At 34.0% G+C, this 19,070-nt stretch overlaps 2 protein-coding genes across 6 annotated transcripts in view; one reads left to right on the top strand and one right to left on the bottom strand.

The window, feature by feature from the left end:
* Positions 1-4,119, top strand: part of LOC127633008 (transcription factor SOX-13-like) — a 68,954-nt gene extending 64,835 nt beyond the window's left edge. For all 5 annotated transcript variants that reach the window (XM_052111865.1, XM_052111866.1, XM_052111863.1 and 2 more), the window contains exon 14: positions 1,628-4,119. In XM_052111865.1, coding sequence (XP_051967825.1) covers positions 1,628-1,874 — 247 coding nt within the window. In that variant the 3' untranslated portion in view covers positions 1,875-4,119. The remainder of the gene's footprint in view (positions 1-1,627) is intronic.
* Positions 4,120-7,553: 3,434 nt separating this feature from the next.
* The window catches only part of LOC127632813 (ethanolamine kinase 1-like), a 30,164-nt gene continuing 18,647 nt past the window's right edge, over positions 7,554-19,070 (bottom strand). Inside the window, exons 4-8 of the mRNA XM_052111598.1 lie at positions 15,981-16,123; positions 15,180-15,263; positions 14,908-15,068; positions 12,912-12,985; positions 7,554-10,515 (exon numbers count right to left, since the gene is read on the bottom strand). Coding sequence (XP_051967558.1) covers positions 10,419-10,515; positions 12,912-12,985; positions 14,908-15,068; positions 15,180-15,263; positions 15,981-16,123 — 559 coding nt within the window. The 3' untranslated portion in view covers positions 7,554-10,418. The remainder of the gene's footprint in view (positions 10,516-12,911; positions 12,986-14,907; positions 15,069-15,179; positions 15,264-15,980; positions 16,124-19,070) is intronic.

Here is a 19,070-nt window from a genome sequence, read left to right as displayed (position 1 = left end):
AACTTTCTATTCTTAAATCCGTCAATACCCAATGAAAGGCTATTTCCAGCAATACCAAAACTTAACAATGATGTAGTGTTTTCACGGTACCAAAATTTCAGTAGTCGGTACCAATACCAGTGAAATTTCACGGTACTCGATACCATTTTCGGTACCAAAGCAAAAACAGGTTACTAAACAACACTCTTTTATTAACAAAGTCTACAAAACATTAGCAGCAGAACTATGAACAAATATATGCCATTGAGCAACACTTTAATTTAAATATATTATTTTTAATTATAACAAAACTGAACAATGTATGCTTAAAGTATTTTTGCGCACTTCTATAAGATTTGCTTCAACTTTTGCAACTTTTAATTTAAGTTTTTACCAAGTACTAAAAAAAAAACCTAAATAAACAAGCATACATTCTGATTCTGATACAATAGAATTAATAAAAAACAATTTCCAAACTAATGTGCAAAAATTGCTCTCTTATTAATAAAGCTGCATATTGCCAATTTTCTTCATGATTAGAAATGCACAGTGACATATATTATGATGAAATAAATTGCGAGTAAGTTCTAATTTAGCTGCATTTAGCGTGCGCGCTCGAGGGATGAGTTCCCCGAGGCAGAGTCCCCCTTAGATCGGGACATTCACGCAACTCATAGAAGAGGCACCGACCACACAGAGAAATGCCAGTTTCTGAGTTTATAGTTATTAACATGACCTGCTTCTGTATTATTTGAACTTTAATAAAGCAATTTTACTGCATTTAAGATGTTACGCTGGGAGGTTTGCTTTAAAGAGCTCCGCTTCCGCTTAATTCACAACGGTACATGCTTCTGAATGTAATTTTTTTTTTTTTAATCATTCCCTAATACTTTGGGATCTACATAAAATAAACTGTGAAAGTTTAGAGTGCATCTGGACTGATCTGTATAATTCTTCCTCCATCAGGCGTGAACTGCTGCGCTCACGCGATATCGTTACAGTTTAATGTGATTTCATGTTACGTTAAATGAGATCAAACGACTATTAGACAACGAACATTTTTCTCATTAATTTTGTATTTTCGACGATGTCGATAATGTCGACAAACGTTTCAGACCTAATGCAAATGATAATAGGCTTTTAAACTCGCCTGCTTTATTTGCTTGAATTAATCTGGGTGTCTGTCTTTCATGTGCTTTATTAAGTTTGATGTGTTTCCTCCTTTCGTCAGAAAATTGTGAAAGCACCGTTTACAAATAGGTTTTTGCTTATCTATGATGTTTCCCTTTTCATCAGCCTCAAATTACCTGGCTTTTCCCCACTTTTCATTTCGACAAGATTCAGTTGAGGCTCCGCAGCAGCTTTGCTTGCTGCAATCTTTTGCTTGTTGTGAGCGTTCTAAAGTTCCCGCCTCTGCGTGGGTACTGGGTAGACTCGGTACCCCGGTACCTTCAGAAATTCCGGTATCGTAAATAATTTTTTGTTTGAGTACCGACTTGGTACCGGTATTTTTGACAACAGTACAATGATGGTCAATTTAGTAAAAGTACCCCAAAATAATGACAGTCTTCTACAAAATGCTTACCAGCAGCTAGCTGTCTTGTTCAGCATTTCGTCAAATCCTTACACTCCACATTTATCCCCACAGCCAATCAGAGCAGCAGCTAACGTACCCGTCTGGTGAAGGACCGTACCCCACCACACCCATGTCCATGGCGACTCTGCCCTTACACCCCGCCCTGCTGGAGCACTACCTCCCCCGCGCTCTAGAGCCCCCGCAGTGCCGAGGCGGCGAGACTCGGGACAACACGCGACCCAAACAACCCTACAGTGAAGGGGATGAGAGTGACGTGGGGGAACGCAGTGAGGGAGAGCTGGTTGTCCTCACCGACTGAGATGGAGAATGACAGAAACATAGAGGGAGCCGAAGAGAAATCAGAAGAGGCAATGAGTTTAAGAAAATCAGAGGCACTTTTGGAATTCCTGCAACATGATTGTGTCCTAAAATGGTATAGGTCAAATTTTTCAATCTGGTTGAGAGTCCTTGCAAGGTGGTTTCAAACCTGGCAGTTGGTTAGACGGTTCTCCAGGGTTGGTGATTGAGGCAGCAGAGGTGTTTTTGTGGTGATGTGCAGTTTTAAGATGGATAAACAGAGGTCAGATCTTTACTTTTTTCTTTCTTTTTTATACTATTTCACTGTTTTAGGGCCAGATATCCAGGATAGATCTAATAAAATGACTTTAGTCTGGCTTGTTTTTCAATCTCCGATGTTATCATCAGTCTTTTGAAGTTGCTGTGGAGCTAGTATGCACATTCATTTTGCAGAATTCGCATAATCAAATTTCATATCTGAAATGCACACATCAAAGGATACAATGAATAACCATTATCTATGTCAATGAATTGGCAATAATAGGATACGTTAAAGGATAAGTTCATCAATAATGAAAATTCTGTCCTTATTTACTCTTACGTTGTTCAAGTCAGCAAGCTGCAGCTGATTTATGAATTTATTGTGATTTTATGTTTTTTGTTGTTGTTGCTATTTTTGACAAAGCCAGTCCCTATCTTATGTCTGCAAAAAGAAAGTAAATGTGTTCCACTGAAAAAAATAATAGCGCATGGGTTTGAAACAACATGACGTGTGTATAATGATAACATTTTTATTTTGGGGTGAACTGTTCCTTTAAAAACCCAGTGCATGAGAGCTCTGAACCATAAGCAGTCCAAAAAAAAAAAAAGTTTGAATTTGGAATCGCATGTTACAAAACGTATAAAGATCCAGCAAAAACAGATAGAGTAGTACACGATTCTGAATTTAGCTAAAGACAGCTCAACCGTTCATATTGTATCATGTTATCATACCTTTTGATGTTTTTTTTTTTTATTCCTGCACAAGTTCCTGATAAGACTGTGCCAAGGTACGTTCCCAAGCTTCAGGTCTAAACAAAGAGAAATACAAAACAAAACAAGTGGAACTGGACAAGGGAAGGAACATTCCTGATCTCCTTGTGCAGTTTATTTGATCTGGATTTTATTTCTGAAGATTTATGCTGTTGCAGTCGTGCTTCAGTTTGGTGGCTCCCTCTGCTGTTTGAATCTGGGTACTGCACTTAAAATATTCCCCCAGGTCAAAATCAAATGTTTTGTTCTTTTGAATTGGTGCAGAATACACATTTAAAATGCACTTTTTAGAAAGTATATATTTTTCAGGCCCTCATTTATGGTGGCCCAAGGGTGCACGACGCAAGAAAATTAGCAAAGCAAATAAAGCTGAAAATACAACTAGAAATAAACCACAGCGCAACTTAAAGAAGCCATAACAGCATAATTAAAATTGAATGAAATCATGAGTTCACCAGCAATGGGCCAGAACTACAATACAAATTAATTGCAGATTAAAAAAATATATATTTTGTTGTGTTATCTTATTTCCATTTTGCTGTGATTTATTTACATTATGTTTTCAAATTTTGTTTGCTTTGCTAATTTTTTGGCCCCGGGCCACCCACTCATTAGGCCTACTCAAAATAGAAACATTTTCAAAGTAGAATATTGCACGATGTACATATGCAAATAATTTCTACTATTCATTTTGTGAAAGGAGTTGTGATACATAATAATGCCCCCCCCACCCCCTTATTTTTTTCCTTCTAAGTTTTGGTATACTTGTATTTTAAGTGTGTGTGTACTGTATATAGAGTGCATTTGTGCTTAAGAGATTTTGAGTTATCATTCCAGCTGCGTTTTCTTGATGGGGTCCATGTCATTGGGCCACTACTATTTTACAGTTAAGCTGAAATGTAAACATTTTGTTAAAAATTATGAACATTTATATTTTAAAGAGGATTTTTTAAATGAAATTTTGCCAGTGGATGGACTGTTATGATAAAACAAATGTGTTATAGGAAATTATGTATATAAATGGATACAGAAATATAGTGTTTTTTTTATCTGTAGAATAAAACCATATGGGAAAATTTTGAGATTTATAATCTGGACAACTGTTGCAAATCAACTGTTGTAAAATATAGATTTAGACTATTTTTTTGTCTACGAAAGTGTATAATTTAAAGGTGTACATGTTTTTATTTCCCTGTATGTTGCATTTTTCCTAGTACGTTTTGTGGTTTGTTTGTTTTTTGAAGCATAATAAAAAGTATGTTTACATTTAGAGTTAAAGTTTATTATTTGATATTTTCAAGCATTGGGCCATGATGATCCTGTTTCTGTGGTTTTCTGTTTCTAGTCTCGGACACTATGTAAAAACTACCGAAACAAGCGATTCAGACAGATAACAACAACCATTTAAGTGTTGTTTGGAGTAAAATTAATTTCAGGCTCAACTTGTGCAGTTGTTGGTTGTCATAACAACTCAAATTAGTTAATTACATCAACATAACTAGCTCGGACCATCGCTTCATGTCATCTAAATAGTCGGTGTGGCACTGTCAAAAAAAAACTAAAAAGTATAGACACTTTAAAAACACATGTTTTTTTGAAAATGTTTACAGATGTAATACTTTAAACATCACATTACCCGCTAAGAATATACGCCGATGCAAGCGAAAACACTGGAGACCGGAAATGTAAAATTAGCGAATCGTGGAACACTTCCGCGTTCAGTAAAAAGGTGGTATAACCACTTATCTATATATATATATTATATATATTATATATATAACGACTCATTTGTGCTTAATAGGTACATGGTCTTTATAAATTACAACCTGTGGGCACTTTTGCCACATCCTTTAGTGAATGTTGTTTGGCAGCACATCGGGTCATCTTCAGAGTTTTCGTCCGTTGGTCGCCGATGCCCTCTGTCGGTAGGGAATAGTAAAATGGCCGCCAGATCACTTCCGGTAGCTTCACCTACGTTGCCGTTTAGCAATCCAGTTATAGATCAGTGGGTATAACTTATAAGTCATAAACATTGTTTAACTGATCAGTAGTTCTCATATATTAAAATACCACATACAGACCACTATTAAAAATGTAATAGCCCCCCCTCCCCTCCCTAAAAAGCTTTTTCCAGGTAGAATGATCAGCCACAGCATTAAAACCACCTGCCTAATATTGTGTAGGTTCCCCTCGTCCCACCAAAACAGTGCCTACATGATATTCTTCTCACCACAATTGTACAGAGCGGTTAGGCTATCTGAGTTACTGTAAACGTTGTCAGTTGAAACCATCTGGTCATTCTATGTTGACCTCTCTCATCAATAAGGTGTTTCCGTCTGCAGAACTGCCACTCACTTGATGTTTTTGGCACAATTCGGAGTAAATGCATGCCACGGCCGATCACATTCTTTCCCATTTTGATGGTTTATGTGAACATTAACTGAAGCTCTTTTTTTATGAACAACACTGCTGTCACATGATTGGCTGATTAGATAATCACATGGATGATTGTTGGTGTGGGCTGGTTTGAGTATTTCTGGAACTGCTGATCTCCTGGGACTTTCACACACAACAGTCTCTTCACTCCGAATGATGCCAAAAACAAAAAACATCCAGTGAGCTGCAGTTCTGTGGATGGAAACACCTTGTTGATGAGAGAGGTCAACAGAGAATGGCCAGACTGATTTGAACTGACCTACGGTATGTGGTTGGTACCGTACAGTCCACGGTAACACAGACTGCTCTGTACAATTGTAGTGAGAAGAATATTCTGAGATGAGTGTTGGCAATGTTTTGGTGGCAAGAGGGGGACCTACACAATATTAAGCAGGTGGTTTTAATGTTGTGGCTTATCAGTGTATTTAATACTGTTTGTTTTTTCATGCACTAATGCTCTTTTAAGTAACTCCTATATACTGTAATTTATTAAATAAAAAATGTTGCTTACAAAATGTTAACTCAAGCATAAATTTAGCCATGCTTTTGTTTCTGGCGAGGTTAAAAGTTCATTTTGCTATATATATTTTTGCATAAACCCCTGTAATAATGTACTCTAATAACAGACTTCGGAAAAACTGGTCCCTGTACTTTGGCCCTAAGGATGTTTGCCTGCATGTGTGTGCTTGTTCGATTCAGGAAATCCTAACAGTAGACTTCCTGTTCACCTTCCAAGCCACCGGGACAGAATGAAGGTCAACATCCACTGGAGACAGGCAAAAATTCAAGGAGGACACTAAAGTGACAGTGTTATGGAAGACACTAACAAACACAATTTACTTTGCGAATACCTCCCTACAACCAATATTTTTTTTTGTTTTATTCATACAGAATTTGAAGCAAACAGATTTAATCTTTGTTATTATTCTCACATGTCAAATCTATTTTTAATTAGCAAATGAGTTGACAAAGGCAAACGTGCACAGCAAATTCAACTAACATTTTTTAATGGAAAAATTTGGAAAATTGTTAAATACTTTCCCCCACAATTCAATAGAAATGAAAACATTGTACAGTATTTTATTTTTTGCACAATTTCAAAGTATTTCCTCCTCATAGTGGCCACAGGCATCACTGCGCTACAGTAGTGCCCCCTGCTGGTCCAGGTCAATATAACAGCCCTCCACCCACCTAGTTCAGTTAAATATACAAAATAAAAGCCAACATATTAAAGATGCAGTACAATAAATGAAAGATTATGTACATATCTTCAGTACATCTACTAAAGAAAAGAAATCACAAGCAAAGCGCAAGCTGTGAAGTCGACTTATTTTGTATGTTTGCAACACCAGAACAAATGCTTCCTGTAAACATCTTTACGAGTGAGAGGTTGGAAAAGGGACATTTACAAAGTTATTTCAAAACAAAGAGATGACAACAGCTAAAATATATTTACGATAATATACAGTGGTGGTGCGTCGAAATCTATAGGATGTTAAACATGATTAACCTCTATTCCAAAGGGAATACAAGATGAATGAAAGAAGAAATGTTGGATCTTGATATTTACATGGAAACTGCTCTCTCCTGAGAAAACATGATAATTAATCTCAGTACAACAAAGTTAAACTGTATAGGAAACAAGAATGGTGCTTGCAAACACTTCCCAGTTCACATTACAAATCCTTCATATCTGAACAGAGAAAGTAACTGATAAATTATTACATATATTACAAATCAAAGTGGTTGTCTTGCCTTTTTTGGTGGAAACATTCAAATATGTACATCTACAATGATATCTTGCCATTGCACTCCTGTTATACAAACCTGCCATTCAAATTCATAGCATTCTGCATGCAAGATGCAAACCATATGAATATTTTCCAGTTGTTTTCTTTTTTACAAGCAGCACCACTTTACAATCCCCCCCTCAAAATCCAAAGAGAAAAATAAGAAACTATATTTTGCATAAATAAAAAAGGATTATTTTTACAGCCATTAATGTGACAAATATGTGATATTTAAGTTGTCAAGTACTTTTTATAAAAGGACATTTTTAAGTATATGTGATTAAACTGTTTGTTGTAGATTACTGAATTTAATTTATGCAGATTTAAAGGTGTGTGTGTGTGTGTGTGTGTGTGCTATATATATATATATATATATATATATATATATATATATATATATATATATATATATATATATATATATATAAAACAGTAATGAGAATTTGGGGATACAATATGCTTAATTGTCATGAAAATAATGTCACAATATTATTCCATTCTTAAGCAAAAAATAATTTCTTATTTTCCCCTTTTATTGAGGACATTTCCTTATGTATAAAAAATGCAAATCAATTATTTTTGGATCCAAGGTCAGATAAGGTAAAAAAAAACAAAAGGACAGTGCTATCAGACAGTTTAAACACATAAGAGAAATATTGGCTAACAAATTATTAATGTTTTTTTTGGAGGGGGCTCCTTCTTTCAGTCGTTGCCTGCAGCTCAAACCGTTTCATTATTAACCTGCACCTGACAAAGAGCCAGAGACACCAATGTGCCCCAAACTGCTCAAACGCAATGACTAGTTTCAGTTTCAAGATGCTCTTAAATGACTGCTGTAATAATTGAGCAGCGACTGAACTGGCTAGTCATTAAAAGGACACTTGTGGGTTCAGGAAGCTGCCAGACAGATAGTGGTTTCAGTTATACATATACTCTAAATAGGTGAATCTCACCAAAACATATCTAGGTCATATTTCACCCCAAAATCTAAAGAAAAATGGCAAATACGTAAAATATATGTTTATTTTAGGACAATTAAGATTATTTTCTTGACAATTAAGCACGATTTATTTCAAACGCTATGAACAATATTATTATTATTTTTTTAATTATTCTAAATGGTGATATTTGCTAGATTCTCATTACTATAATACAATATTTTTTGCACTTTTTCTTTTTTAAATCAACATAAATTCAAAATTCAGAACAACATAAACTACCATGATGAATAAATACATTACAATAAAATAAAATTCAATAAAATATTTTCTTTGAATTACAGCAAAGAGAATGAGATGTTTTTGCATTACAGTACAAAGAATTTGAGGGAAAATGTGCTGAATTGTTGAATTTATGTTACAGTGTTAACATAAACACTGTTAAAAAATAATAAAAAAATAATAAATCGCAATAGTGCAAAAAGGCTTCGTTTTCTTTAAGCAAAAGATTATTATTATTATTATTTTTATATATATATATGACCCAGACATATTAATGACAGATTCACCCAAATGTATGTCCTCTAAATACAGTACAACTTAACAGCAGGAGTGATTTAAATGGTGTAATTCCTGCCGTTTTTAAGATGAAAATAATCATTTGTGAACATCTTTGGTGAAAGAAAAAGTTTCTACCGGAATGTTTTATTCAAACAGAAATGGAAAAATCTGTGTTTGGCAATAACATAATATTTGCAACAAAGGAAAAAACAAGACGATACCTGGAAATGTAAAATTGACTCCTATCTATTAGTGGACAAATCCTAGATTGACCGCACTGAAGCTACAAAATGAAATTCAAGATGTTTTAAAATGAGATGACTATTAAACTCTAGGCCGCAATCGATATTTATAAATACTATAAACTTGTTTTTGTTTTTTGCCTGAAGGAATAGTTCACCCAAAATGAAAATTCTGTGATTCACCCTCATGTCGCTCCAAACCCAATTTTTTCTTCTGTAGAACAAAAATTTGACATGTTGCATGTTTGGTCAACAGACACAATGAGAGGGTTTAATGTTATCGATGTTATCACTTCATTAATTATTTGATTTGAGAGTGAATAATGACATAAATTGTGTTCTGTTCATCGCAGATGAATGTTTTTTTCGAGCTTGAAAAACAGGTCACAATTCACAGTCCAGTCATTATAAGGCAAAAAAAAAACTTGGTAAAAACTCGCCTTTTGTAATCCACAGAAGAAAGAAAAAGTCATATGGGTTTGGAATTAATAATGGCACAATTATCATTTTTGGCTGAACTATTCTTTAGAGAAAAATGAGTACTGAGATTTGCACGCATGGTGACCTGAATCACAGTTTTAAATCCTGCCAGGTAATGCAAACACACATTCAGAAAAGGAGGGGGTGAAAGCAGGTGGTAATATTCAACAGCCTGTGATGAATGGAAAATTCAACAGAACTTCTCACAACCATAAAAGCTAAAGAGGCAGAAACATGGTCCTGCAGACAGCAAGGGATCTCATGGTCCTGACTTCTTGGGAATGTCTAGTTTAAAGCCAGATTTACATCACTGGTTACTTAGTTACTTGTCATTTAGCAGCAACTTTATCCAAAGTGACTTATGGGACACATATTGTGGTTTAAGTAGCTTGCTCAAGTGCGTAATAGTGCAGGATAGGGGAGGAATTTACCTCAGTAACCGTCTAGTTCCCGAGTGACCCCTAACTGGCTCTAAACCAAACCTTTGCATTAGCAAACCAGATTTTTAGCCATTACCCTAATTTACTATTGTTAACAGTGCTCTAAAATAAATATTAATTTTGAGCATTTGTGGGCCAAATCAGTTTGACTGTGCATTATGAAGCCACAGCAGGCCAGAATCAGATTTCTGTATCTATCTTGTGCTAACCAAAGCATGCAGTATCAACATATTGCCTTGCTAATCATCACATTCATGACAGTCCACTCTGCAAATGATTGTAACTGCTCTTACACTGCAAAACCCATAGCAAGAAGTTCCACAGAAGTCCCGGCGCCAAGAACGCAAGGACCACTTTGGTACAAAGAAGTGCCCTAAAACAATTCATAAATAAAGTGTAACATCAAAACACACTAATTTGATGGGAAACTTCAGCAACTAAAATTGGACTCCCAAAAAATGATTCTTGTGTTTGAGAAACAAATAAAGAATTTGTAGAACTGAGAGTTGGCAGACATATTGCCAGTCAAATGTAAGAGGGCCCAGTACCTGCCCTTGCTGTACCCCATACCCTCCCCTGGCAGAAAAGGCCTCTGATTCTACGTTCAAACAATCAACTGAGAGGCCAGCAGATCCCATCACATCCCCTCAGTCTGGTCTTGTTTGTGGGATCTCCAAGGGGATCTCCAAGGCCATTACAGCAGGTTTGGTCTTGAAGTACTGATTGAAACGTAGCACGGCATACCTAGCAAAAAGAACACAACAGAATCAGATTTAGAATGGGATGTAATTAGTAGACATCAGTATCAGAAATGAACTTCTTTATTAAGGGGTTCTTAATTATCACCCTGACCATTGTGTGAGAATGACTGTCTGACTTTAAATTATCCCACTGATCCTTATAACATTAATAAATACATATATATGAAATATTGTTTTGAGTTTAATATATCATCCCACCCTTTTCTGCGGTCTCATTCTTTTTGCATAATAAAACAATCATGATATATTCCCAATTGTTTTGCTGATGATTTAATAGTGTAACACTATTCCAATTACTTTATTGTGCTTTTTATTTGGTCACTAAGTTTCCAAAAGGCAGCATCATTAGATTTAATATTTTCACACTCGTTCCTTGTAATGTGACTCGCGAGTAGGAGAGTCATGGCAACAAAGTTGTAAAATTGTATATAATTTTACACAGACAAAGTTAGCAAGCGAATTGACTTTATACCAAAATCATGTTAACATGTATAATATTGATGTCTTGTGGCTACACTTTTGAAGCAATTTGTATTTAAAAATGTATGGACTGGCCCCATAGCACCTTAATGTATACATGATTTAAAAATAGATAAATACGAAAGAAAAGTTAAAATATTTTTTATGTGGCAATAACATTATGCCAAACAGCTGCTTATTGACCTTGTTAAAAAGCAAGTTCAATTTATTTACATTAATAAATTCTAAATGTCTGTTTCAATTAATCAATTCAAAACTCTGATTTACAGTTTGTTTTTTTATCATTACTCATAATGTTAGTTGAAGTCTGTGTGTGCCATTTTAATGTATTAAATATACCAACAAATATTTGACCACAGAATGTTGTGATTGAACAATAAGGATAAAATATCCCAGAGAACCATGTAATAAAAATAAATATCCAATTTTAGTTACCAGATAAAAAAATGGCCAGGAAATGACAATTTATTGCCACTTGATTTTAAATATTTGTGGTATTTGTCTAAATCTTTCTGGTAGACATGCAAAATCCTTTTTGTAATTCTTTTCTAACTGCATGCATGTTTTTTGGACAGACTTAAGGTGGACTCTTGATCTGAACTGCACAGGCAGTGATTTGTTATTGAAAGGTTCAGCCTGAGAGCAATCACGACCTGTTGCTAGGAAACTGGCAATGTAGGAAGTTTCCAGAATACATTACTTGAGCCAGTTTAATAAAGTGAACCATGGTGCCTACTAAAATATCCTAAGCCTACGGATGACATAACCTTTACTCATCCCCTCCAAAACCCAACTCAAGAGCGACTTATGAAAAGTTTTATTGATCGACAGATATACATCAATAGAGATGACAATTGTGAGATTGTTTTAGGTTGTGCCAAAGTCACAAAGGGTGACTGGCTGCAAATTAATTGGCCTGAATCACATTTCTACTTTTCACCTCTTTCAACTTTTCATGCGTGGTATGTGGGAGAGCTTCATATAAGACAGTCACCTCCAACTGAGTCACAGAATAACACAAAATAATTATTTCTTAAAGTCAATACATGAAGAAAAACCAATGCAGTACATGGGTGAATCTCACGAAAAAAAAAAGAAAAATGTAAGTTTCATGCCAAAATAAAAAATATAAAATTAAAATACAGTAATATATACAGTATATCCTGTATACATTATATTAGGTATGTGCATGAGTAATCGATTAATTGAGTTCTCATTCAACTTTAAATATTTAACTAGTAAAAACACTACTCGAATATTGCAATTTGATTTTCTTTTGTGTCTTTGCCTGCCGTGGGCAAGGACGAAACTGCTTTTCTCATCTCGATGTTGCTGTTGCAACGCATTGGTTGATGCTGTGGGTGTATGATGTTGTTGATTGACGTTGTTGAAGACTTGGAATGTATATTTCTATGTGTACAAAAGAAATGTATTTCATTTTTTTATCTAAATTTGATTATAATTTTTTTTATGACAATTTTGTCATAAAACAGGTTAAAAGTTTATAGTTTTAGCTTAATTTCTATATTTCAAGTAATCGATTACTCGTTTTTGTTTTTATGTTTTATGAGTACTCGACTACAAAATTACTCAAAATATAGACACACGATATGCTTGATACATTGGCCACCATATTAATAATGACCAATATTATTATTATAATTTTTTTAAATTAGCATTGGTCTGATTTGATATATATTGGAAAAATAAAATACCAAGTCATATACTTTTTATGCTACTGTAAGTTACAAAAGCATCATCTTCTGGAATGAAAACCTGTCTGTTTATTGTCTCTAATTGGCTATTAATCTGCTTTTAACACTCATATCTTTTAACACCCTGGAAGTTTGACTTAAAAATTATGAGATGAAAGGTTTGTTGTGTTGGAAGGCTGCTTACCCGAGGAAGTCAAATTCGATGGAGGAGTACTTGGCTTGGATCAGGGCCCAGAAACCCCAGAAGAAATGTGAGGCCTGCCAAAGCAAAAGAACAAGAACTCAAAACACACAAACATATCACAGACACCGATCACTATGCAAAAAGCTTGCTATCAGACTACTTTAACTATATAACCATAAATTCACTTTATTAATCCAGTACTGTCAAATATTTAGGTGAATCTTATGAACTCTGTCAAGAACATGCCTGGGTATCATTTCACACCAACATCAAAAGAAATAAGGACATTTATTTTGTTAAAAAGAAAATGAAGTCTATTTTTAAGACCAAGATTTTTTGTAATGTGACATTATTTTTATGAAAATGAAACGCATTTCCTAACAAACTTAATACTGCAATTAAAAAAATCTGCAATGTGCAATAAAATATATTATTTGAATTATAAAGTATTTATACATCATGTGAGTATTTATTGTACTGCCTTTGATCTATGCAGACAAAAAAAACAACAACATAGATTTACATGAACTTTTTCAATATAATACTTAAAAAAATACTGTACTACAGTAACTAGAATCTACTCAGAATCACCATTGTGAATAATTAGTAGCAGTAGACCGATATATCGGTTTTAATCTATGCTGATTTAAATAAAAAAAAAAACAATGTTTTACATGATTTTTTTTACTATAATACAGTAAACAATTATGTACTATAGTAATTAGAATCTAATAAGAATCACCATTGTGAATAATTAGTAGAGGTAGTCCGATATATCGGTTTTAATCTATGCTGATTTAAATATAAAAACATTGCTTTACATGATAGTTTTACTGTAATACTGTAAAAATACTGTACTACTGTAACTACAATCTAATGAGAATGACCATTGTGAATAATTAGTAGAGGTATGATAGGTGGGGGTGTGATCAATATTTAAGTCCTTTTTTACTATAAATCTTGACATCAGCTGTCTCCTTGGCAATCATGATTTCAAGCTTGATTATGGCAGAGAAAATGACAGAAATTTGAGGTCAACTTGTTAAGGTTATAAAAAAGTATAAGCTACTTAATGTTATGATGAGAAAATGTATATGAAGATATAAAAATGTATTCCAAATAGATGTAGATATTTTTCTGATAATAATTTTTCCTCTGTCTCACTTTACCAGTACTGCTTAAAAAAATCTGGTCAAAAGATGGTCTTCAAAGGTTCCACATCGCAATATTGAATATTTCTTTATTTTTGCTATTGGCAAAGGTAGAATACATCCTAAGCTTTCTTTAAAGGTATAATAATCTTAGGTTACATGTCATTTAGATCATAATTCAAAGTGTCAATAAAAGTAAAATGTAAAAAATGTCCCCACTTTGCCCATATTCACCCTAGTATAACTAAAACTAAAATGAATTTGAGATCATTTTTATTTCATTTTAGTTAGTTTTGGAGTTATGAAAAAATATTTTAGTTTAGTTTCAGTTTTTTTCCAATAATTTCAGATTTTATTTTTATTTTAGTTAACGAAATTGTTTTTAGTTAGTTTTCATGTATAGTACATTTTCATGAACTATAATAACACTGTGCTTATTTAAATAAAAAAACATTGTTTTACTGTAAAACAAATACTGTACTACAGTAATTAGAATCTAATGAGAAACACCATTGTGAATAATTAATAGAGGTAGACCGATATATCGTTTTATTTATTAATCAGTGCCAATGGTTGCTTTTTGATAGTTGCTATCCATTATCTGCAAAAAACAATTGTTATTACAAAACTTAAAATGTACAGAAAATGTATGGATGCATTACAGGAATGTGGGTGGAAAATGTGCTTAATTGTCATGAAAATAATGTCACAATAAAAAAAAACTTGATAGTCCACAAACAGTTTTCTTTCAAGAAATTGTTTTCTTTTTACGGTGAAATGGAAATAACCTGAAAATGTTTTCGGAAGATTCCTCCCCCATGATCCTGTATTCGTGCGTCACTTACCAGTGCAAATTTGTTGACCTGCACGTAGAGTGTCTCGAGTTCACGCTGGCTCACCTCCTCACCTTTCTTAGTAAATAGTTTGTAGGCCTGCAGGTAAGTGTGTAGCCAGTCCAATTGCATCTCTCGACTGGGATATAGGTTAAAGTCTGGTTCACTCATGCCTGAAGAACAAACAAAAAGGAAGTGTTAGCAAAACACAATGTAATGCAAAACAAATCACATGGAGGATATTTGTTTTTAAGGTTGATATTTTTGACTATAGTTCTGCTTACCTGCAAACTCATTGAAATGATTGCCAATGTCAAATGCTTGGTAGTTGTAACTTGAGTATTCATAATCGATAAACCGGACATGACCTGAAAAACAAATCCTAAACTTTATGCCTTGGGTGAGACAATAAATAAGAAATTAATTGCCATTCACAATGCATTTAAGACGTATTTCCAAGTAAAAAAAAAGAAAAGAAAAGGTATAGAATAAAATAGTAAAATAGTAAAAAATAATGTAGGGCGGGACTTTTGGACATTTAGATTTGATGGCGATTGTTAATGTATAGTCTACCAGTCATTTTTAAAAATGTGTTCTGATCTGGATATGACACATGTACATTATCTTGCTTATTACACAGCTACTTACACCAAATAAATAAATAAATGGACTTAAAATATCGATCTGAGTTTAAATGTTTTTATTATGTGAGAAGAGACCATGAAGTGAAACAAGCTCAGCTAAATGGTAATCGGTTGCCTGGGATCAATTATACCTTTTAACGGTCAGAATACAAAAATATTTAAATGCAGCGACTGACCAATCAGAATCAAGAATTCCAGAAAGCTGTGTAATAAGCCATGATGTTATTGGTAAATAATATGTTTCCTTACCCACGCGAACTTGATTACATCAGTAGAAAAATAACGTCATTTCAGAAGTGGAGAAAGTTTTTAAATTCATATAACAGATTATGAAAAAAAAAAAAAATCCCCTTTTAAAATAAAAATCACTTATAAACGTATTATAAAAGTAAATGGGGTCAATAGCAGTGCTGATGTAGCAAACAATTTAATTTAAAACACCTTCTTCATCATTGTGAATTATGTTTTTGCAGAGCAGGTCGTTGTGGCAGAGCACCACAGGAGAGCCCAGCTGTGACAGGTGCTCCTTCATCCATGTAATTTCCTGTTCCAGCACTTCCTGACTGGGCACTTCCTGTTGAATTCTGAGAAAACGTAAAAATAGAGCAGTGAGATTCAAGCACATTCTGTTTGACAACAGATTAAGATCACAAAAATAGGCTATGGAAAGTTTGACTTTGCCAACAAGGAAATATCAAAATAAATAAACAAAATTTTTATATTAACATTGTATTCATTAGTAATTATAAACTATCAAGGAACTTTACTCGTACAGCATTTATTAATCTGGGTTAATTTATGCATTTAATATTTTTTTTACATTAAAAGGCTGTCGATTTTACATGATAATTCAGTGTGATTAATTATATTATAAATAATGCATCAAAAATGAATGCAATTAATCATGCCCCCTTATTCCGTAATAAGGAATTTTCCTACCAACAGAGAAATTCATACTTAATTCAAACTTGACGTTCCACCGTCATGTTTTTGCTAGCCACAGTCAGCAGGTGGCAGTCAGCACAACTCCAGCTATACACAACAAACTGACAGCTGCATGACGCAGAACAGCGAGATGCTGAAAACCAGTGAAACGCGACGTGACAACATTTGAGACGCTCCTCGAACAGACTGAATTCAATTGTAAAATGGATTGCTATGGACTGTGGATTATATACAATGATATGGAAATAAGATATTTATTGACTATACGACTTCTAAAGCCACTTTTTGTATTATTTAATCAATTCACAATAATGTCTTTGTATTGGCTGAATTATAAAAAAAATATTTTATATTTACTTTGATTCTTATACAACCCTAATTCTGAAAAAGTTGGGACAGTATGATAATTACTAATAAAAAAGTAGTGATTTGTAAATTCTATTCACCATGTGCTATATTGAAAGCACTACAACAACAACACATTATTTGATGTTTTACCTTGTAAATTTTATTGTTTTCTTAAAAATACAAACTCATTTCAAATCAGATGGTTGCAACATGCTTCAAAATAGTTGGAACAGTCAAGTGTTTAACACTGTGTAACATCAGCATTTCTTCTAATAACACATATTAAGCGTTTGGGCACTGAAGACAATTTTGTTACGTTTAGCAAGCAGAATTGTCCCCCATTCATCCATTATGCATGTCCTCAGCGGTGCAATTAAACATGGCCTATGTTGCTGTATTTTGCATTCAATAATGCACCACACATTCTCAATTGAAGAAAGGTCAGGACAGCAGGCAGGACAATCTAGCACCTGCACTCTAATCCAGCCAGTATATGGTATGGCATTGTCCTGCTGGCAAATGCATGGGCGTCCCTTAAAAAGACATCTGGATGTTGCTCCACAATTTGAACATATACACTACCGGTCAAAAGTTTTGAAACATTTACTAATTCTTTATTATAATTTTTTCATATTTTAGAATAATAGTAAAGTCATTAAAACTATGGAATATCATAAATGGAACTATGGTAATTATTCTGTGACAAAAAATAATCCAAAATAAATAAAATCTGTGTTATATTTTAGCATCTTCAAAGTAGTCATCCTTTGCCTAGAATTTGCAGACATGTATTCTTGACATTTTCTCAACCAACTTCTTGAGGTATCACCCTAGGATGAATTTTAAACATTATTGAAGGAGTTCCCATCTATGTGGGGCACATATTGGCTCCTTTTCTTTATTATTTGGTCCAAGTCATCAATTTCAAAAACCTTTTTTTATTTTTATTTTTTTATTTTATTTTTATAATGAAATATATTAATATGGTGGCACAATTATATTTTTTTCTACAAAACTAATTTCAAACATTTAAGCATACTGTAATGTATTTCTCCATTAATGGTGGCCTCACAGATTACCCATGCCATAGGCACTGACACTAGCTTTTGGACCTGATGGTGATAACAGCTTGGATTGTCCTTTTCCTATTTGGCCCAGAGAAAACAAAGGCTGTTTTTTCCAACAACTATATGAAATGTGGACTTGTCGGACCACAAAACACAATTTCACTGTTCTGCTTTCCATCTCAGATGAGACAGAGTCCAGAGAAGTTGGCGGCGTTTCAGGACAGTGTTGATGCATGTATTCTGCTTTGCATTGTAAAGCATTATCTTGCATCTGTGGATGCAGCGGCAAATGGTGTTCTTGAATGACAAAGGTTTATTGAAGTATTCCAGAGCCCATGTCATGACATCCATTACAGACATCTGATGATGGTTTGTAAGACAGTGATGTCCTAGGGATCGGAGAATTACATTAAAAGATAGTTTTCCAGCAGGACAACGCCAAACCATGTACTGCCTGGATAAGTGCATGGCAGCGAAGGCAGAGAGAGCGTGTGCTAGATTGACCTGCTTGCAGATCTGACTTGTCTGTAATTGAAAACGTGTGGTGAATTATGAAGCATAAAGTACAGCCTAACCCTATACAATTGCGCAGCTGAAGCAGGGCTCCAGACAAAAAATAATAATTACTAAGGAGCCATTGGCTCCTAAACTGAAACATTAAGAGGCCAAATGGCTGTTTTTAGTCGCTAAATCACAGAATTGCTCGATTTAGATTGCTGTTCAGAAACAAGAAAAGCAAGACAGCTGATAACCCATTAATCATAGGTTTAATAAACAGTATACAGTTTATAATTGAGAAGATCAATTTGCATTCCCTTTTGATTCATAAATGTTCACACCCTTTTCATAATTTATACAAATATAAGAGATAAAATATGTTTTATTTAATTAATACTGCTCTTCACAATCTACATTACAGATAATTACATAAAGTATGCATATAGTAGTGTGTTGTCTTCTTGAGCATCAATGAATGTAATATATATATATATATATAAATAAGATCAAGCTTTTGTTACTGCCTTAGTCTTTTACCGTTACCAGATGGCCCAGACACAGAGACTACAAGAGTGAAAATTGAATGAAATGCAGTTTATTGTGCTACTCCAATCCCAATCAATAATGAAAAAAGTGGTACACAATACGGGACTTTTAATTATAAAGAAGCTCG

The sequence above is a fragment of the Xyrauchen texanus genome, chromosome 39, assembly GCF_025860055.1.
Source record: "Xyrauchen texanus isolate HMW12.3.18 chromosome 39, RBS_HiC_50CHRs, whole genome shotgun sequence".
Classification (NCBI taxonomy): domain Eukaryota; kingdom Metazoa; phylum Chordata; class Actinopteri; order Cypriniformes; family Catostomidae; genus Xyrauchen; species Xyrauchen texanus.
This window is presented reverse-complemented; position numbering and strand designations above follow the sequence as displayed.